General features: G+C 34.4%; 1 protein-coding gene across 2 annotated transcripts in view; it reads left to right on the top strand.

The window, feature by feature from the left end:
- Tex11 (testis expressed 11) overlaps window positions 1–5,114 on the top strand; it is a 205,034-nt gene that overhangs the window by 54,081 nt on the left and 145,839 nt on the right. For both annotated transcript variants that reach the window (XM_021187817.1, XM_021187818.1), the window contains exon 9: window positions 1,313–1,398. In XM_021187817.1, coding sequence (XP_021043476.1) covers window positions 1,313–1,398 — 86 coding nt within the window. The remainder of the gene's footprint in view (window positions 1–1,312; window positions 1,399–5,114) is intronic.

Below are 5,114 nucleotides of genomic sequence, written 5' to 3'. Positions count from 1 at the left end.
AACACAGAAGTGGATGCTCACAGCCAGCTATTGGATGGAACACAGGGTCCCCAATGGAGGAGCTAGAGAAAGTACCCAAGGACCTGAAGGGGGCTGCTACCCTGTAGGTGGAACAACAATATGAACTAACCAGTACCCCCTGAGCTCGTGTCTCTAGCTGCATATGTAGCCGACGATGGCCTAATGGGCCATCACTGGGAATAGAGGCCCCTTGGTCTTGCAAACNTTATATGACCCAGCACAAGGGAATTCCTTGTTCAAGTAGTGGGAGTGGGTGGGTAGGGGAGCAGGGGGGGGTATAGGGAACTTTCGAGATAGCATTTGAAATGTAAATAAAGAAAATAATAATAAAAAAATTAAAAAAAGAAAATCCTTCTCTATATGTAGAAATTGAAACATATTCCCTACTTCCTCTTCCAGTAGATTTAGGGTATCAGGTCTTATATTGAGGTATTTTATCCATTTTGGAGTCAAGTTTTATGCAAGTTGAACAATAAGGATCTAGTTTCACCTTCTACACATTACTATTGAGTTTGACCATCACTATTTGTTGAAGGTGTTGTCTTTTCTGCACTGTGTAGCTTTGTCCTCTTTGTTAAAAATCAGGTGGCTGTGTATGCATGGACTTGAATCCAGGTACTTAGTTCTATTCCATTGATGAGTGCGATTCTTTTTATGTTAATACCATGCTATTTTTAAAGTTTAAGTTACTATCACTCTGTAGGGTAACTTAGACCATGGATGATGGTTCCTCCAGTAGTTCTTTCATTTATCAGGATTGATATTTTTATCTTGGTTTCTTTTTGTGCCTCTGTATGACATTTAAAATTATTAAAAAAATTTTCTATGAAGAATTGTGTTAGAATTTTGATGGGATTAAGCTGAATATTAATTTGGTAGGATGGTTATTTTTAAAATATTAATTTTATAAATTCACAAACATGAGAAATCTTATTATTTTCTGGTATCTTGTTTCTTATTACTAGTTACAAAGGAACTTTCAACTTCTATCAGTAATCTATTATTTTCCATATATAATTGAAGTCCCAACTTGAATGTTTTGTATCTCTGTTTTATATGACTTGAGAAGTTTTTATGTGGATGGTTATTTATGTAGTCCTGGCTGGCCTGGAATTCATATGGAGACCAGAAAGGCCTCAAACTCATAGAAATATGTCTGAATTTGTCAAAGATGTGTGTGTCCATTCCTGGGCTGTTTTTTTGTTAAAAGACTGAATAGCTATTGATATTTTTTAACTTGAAAAAAACAATGAATCTTTATTTATTCACTTATTTATGTTTTTTATTACAGACAAAATATCTTCATGTACTCTGCTACAACCTTGGAGTAGAAACAAGCAAGCAGAATAAATTCAAAGATAGTTCATTCTGGCTTAGGTAATGTAAAAAATGAAAATTCAGAAACATTACGGTAGAGATGGGTTCATGTATACTGTGTAGTACTTTGGCCATTTAAATCTTTTCTGACTTCAAAAGCCAGCATGTCAAATTTATTTGCCTCTTTAATGTGTTATTCAGAATTGTCTAGAGTAATAGAACTGATAGAAAGTATATGTTATAGAGGGAATTTATTATAATGACTTATAACTAATATTGGCTCTTTGCACATTGAAGAGGCAGAGAGCCTGGTTGCTGTTCAGTGCATGAAGCTAGATGCCTCAGCAGGTTCTATCTGGTGCCAAAGGCATTGAAGATTCCCAATGGAGTCACCAGTCTTCAGCTCAGATTAGAACCTGATGAAGGTGGCTTATGATGTTAGCAAAGAATGGTTGAAGCAATAGAGTTAGATGAACTCACTAGCAAGAAGCAAAGGCAAGGAGGCAAGCAGCAATGCTTTTTTCCAAGATTTCATCACTATCTGAGTTTTAGCCAGTGCAGGCCACTCTCAGGAAGAATGTTCTTCCTTCAATTAATCTTTCCTGGAAATGCTTGCACATTTCCAAATAGGGACAGATCCAGTCAAGTTAAAAACCAAGTCACAAGTCCATCTCTTGTCAACTTGACACCCAACCATATATTTTTATGTAATGCTTGATTTCTTTTTTTTACTTGCTTATTTTTTTATTTTCTTTATTTACATTTCAAATGCTATCCCGAAAGTTCCCCATACCCTCCTTCAGCCCCTGCTCCGCTACCCACCCACTCCCACTTCTTGGCCCTGGCCTTCCCCTGCGCTGGGTCATATAAAGTTTGCAAGACCAAGGGGCCTCTCTTCCCAATGATGTCCAATTAGGCCATCTTCTGCTACATATGCAGCTAGAGACACACATTGTTGCTTTTGATGTCTCTCTCTCACACACACACCACACACGCACACAAATAAAAGTCAAAGATGCTTAAATAACTATTTTTGTGAAAGTGCAATGAAATATAAAAAATGTTAGTAGTGAGTGCTGCTGAGTTGACTCTGCAGTCTGTAATACACATAACTTAAAAAAAAAGAAAGAAACTTTTTGTAAGTCATTCATGGTATCTTATACTTCTGATCCCAGGATTTGGAAGGCTGAGGCAAGGGAACTGACATAAGTTTGAGGCAAGCCTGGGCTACATAATGAGTTCCATGCCTCCCAAGTTGTGGTACAGTATATGATCTTTCTTAAATACTAGTTAGATGAATGAATGAGTGAATAAGTAAATTAAATAATTTCACTTGTGGAAATTAAAAAAAGATTGCAAAGATTAAGATCATTTTAGATAAAATTACTTAAAAGCAAAATAACAAGAATTATATTGCTGATTTAAAAGTTTATAGTACTCATGTTTAGTGAACCAAAATTACGTAATTTCCATAATAGTTTTAAAAATAACTCTTTTATGTACATTCTTTACCTTTGAGATTTTTTTTTTTATTTCGAGACAGGGTTTCTCTGTATAGCCCTGGCTGTCCTGGAACTCACTTTGTAGACCAGGCTGGCTTTGAACTCAGAAATCCGCCTGCCTCTGCCTCCTGAGTACTGGGATTAAAGGCATGCACCACCACGCCCGGCTCAAGATGTTTTTATTTATCATCGCTAGTTCTTTACTGTTGCTACATATGCTAGAAGGGCTGGATATATGGCTTGCCATGCATGCCTAAGGCCCTGAGTTTGAGTTTCAGCATTACTGGAAAAAAAATGAAATGTATACCACCAGAGATACTAGAGTCCTTATTATAAAAAGTAAGTAAAATAAAAAATACAAATGTGTTGTATGCACAAAATTAGTGGTCCACTAATATGAGCTTAAATAAAATTTATGTAAGTTTTAAGTGCTTATTAATGTTATTTTAAAAATTTTACTGTATTCAACTAAGTTACTGACAATTTGGCATATATATAATATATATATATCAAATGTAGTGTGATCTGTGAGAAATTGCAAAGATGTCAGAAAAAATCCTAATTGTCAGCTGACTTTGACTCATCCTATTATTATGTGTCACAATGTCTTAGCTTGAAAAAAAATAAGTTCAATATCATCTATATCATATGTGTGTAGTGAGGATTACATAAGTGTCCAAAAGTAGTTTTACAAGTTAACCCTCCCCCTAGTGGTACCTTTCTCGTTTTCTGGCTTATTACTGGTACTCTACATTAAATACACAAATCTAAAGATTTGATGCTATGGTAAATATCATGCAGTGTGCACCTTTCTGGGTGTTTGTTACCTCATTCAGTATTATTTGGGAAAGGACATAGTAGAATATGAGTTATATGAAGAGAGGAAGGGGAATAATGGTGTGGAGGTTTTAAGTGGGGAAGAAGTTGGAGTGCATAGGGCAGAGGAAGGGCTGAGATGGTGGCAAAATAACTGCCACTAAGGATGGTTGCAAAGTAAAAATCTGAAACCTAACATTGTATATGAGCGCGCATACACACACACACACACACACACACACACACACACACACACAGACGGAGAAAATGTGAAGTTTGGGAAGGAGATATGGGAGAAGGATCTGGGAAAAGATGAGGGGTGATCATGATCAAAGTATATTGTATGCATATATGAATTCTCAAAGAAAAAATGAGAAATATGTTGAAAATATTAAAGATTTGTCTATTGCTATGACAAGTTTAAAAATAATTATATAAACTGACTTTAATAGAAATGAAGCATATTAGCACCATCTAGTGGAAACACAAATTGTGCAATAATAATTTAAACATAGAATATAATTTAATAAACATATTAATTTAGAGCTAGAGGCAATCTTATGAATTGTCTAGTTTAGGAGTTTAGAAACCATTTTCTGTAGAGCTCTTGGGTCCTGCCTGAAAAGTACATTCGCTAAATTATACTTTAAATAATTTTCTTACTTGGTATTTTTTTGTAAGACTTTTTGAAAAATTCTTTGCTTGCTTATAAAATGTTTGAAAATGAACGATCTAGATAACTTCAGTTCTGCATAGATCAGGAAGTAGAACATTTCCCAGAGTAAGATATTTGTTCTAGAGTGCACAGCTCAGGTGTTAGAGCTTTAATTTTCTAAGGATAATTTTTCTCCAAGTGTCAATAGTGTCTGTTCCTTCATTCCTAATTTTAATAATTTAAAACTTCCTGCTCATTTTTCTTTTCAATAATGTTAATGGCTTTGCGCCATGTATTTGATCTTTTGAAAGCACCAGATTTTGGGTTTCTTAATTATCTCCACTGTTTTTAGGTTTTTATTTCATTTCTATGCTAATCTTCATGGTTTCTTCTGTATTTACTTTAGATGCTTCTCTTTCTCTCTAGTCTTGGATAGATCTTTTTTTTGAATGTTGATTTGATACCTCTATTCTTTTTAAGCATTGGGGTTTCTATCTATATGTTTTCCTGAAGGTATTATCCCATAAGTTTTTTAAATTTTTTTTCTAATCAACTCGAGGTATTTTTCTAATTCATCTTCTAATTTTATTAATTGAACCATTGGTTTTTCACTTGTATATTGTTTAATTTTTACATTTACTAATTCACAAAATTTTCTTTTGTAGTTTATCTTCAACTTAATTTAATATTGAAAATATATTTTGTCTGGGTTCTTTCCAGCTTCTGGCTATTATAAATAAGGCTGCTATGAACATAGTGGAGCATGTGTCCTTATTACCAGTTGGAAGATCTTCTGGGTATAT

This window comes from Mus pahari, chromosome X (assembly GCF_900095145.1).
Source record: "Mus pahari chromosome X, PAHARI_EIJ_v1.1, whole genome shotgun sequence".
Taxonomy (NCBI): domain Eukaryota; kingdom Metazoa; phylum Chordata; class Mammalia; order Rodentia; family Muridae; genus Mus; species Mus pahari.
This window is presented reverse-complemented; position numbering and strand designations above follow the sequence as displayed.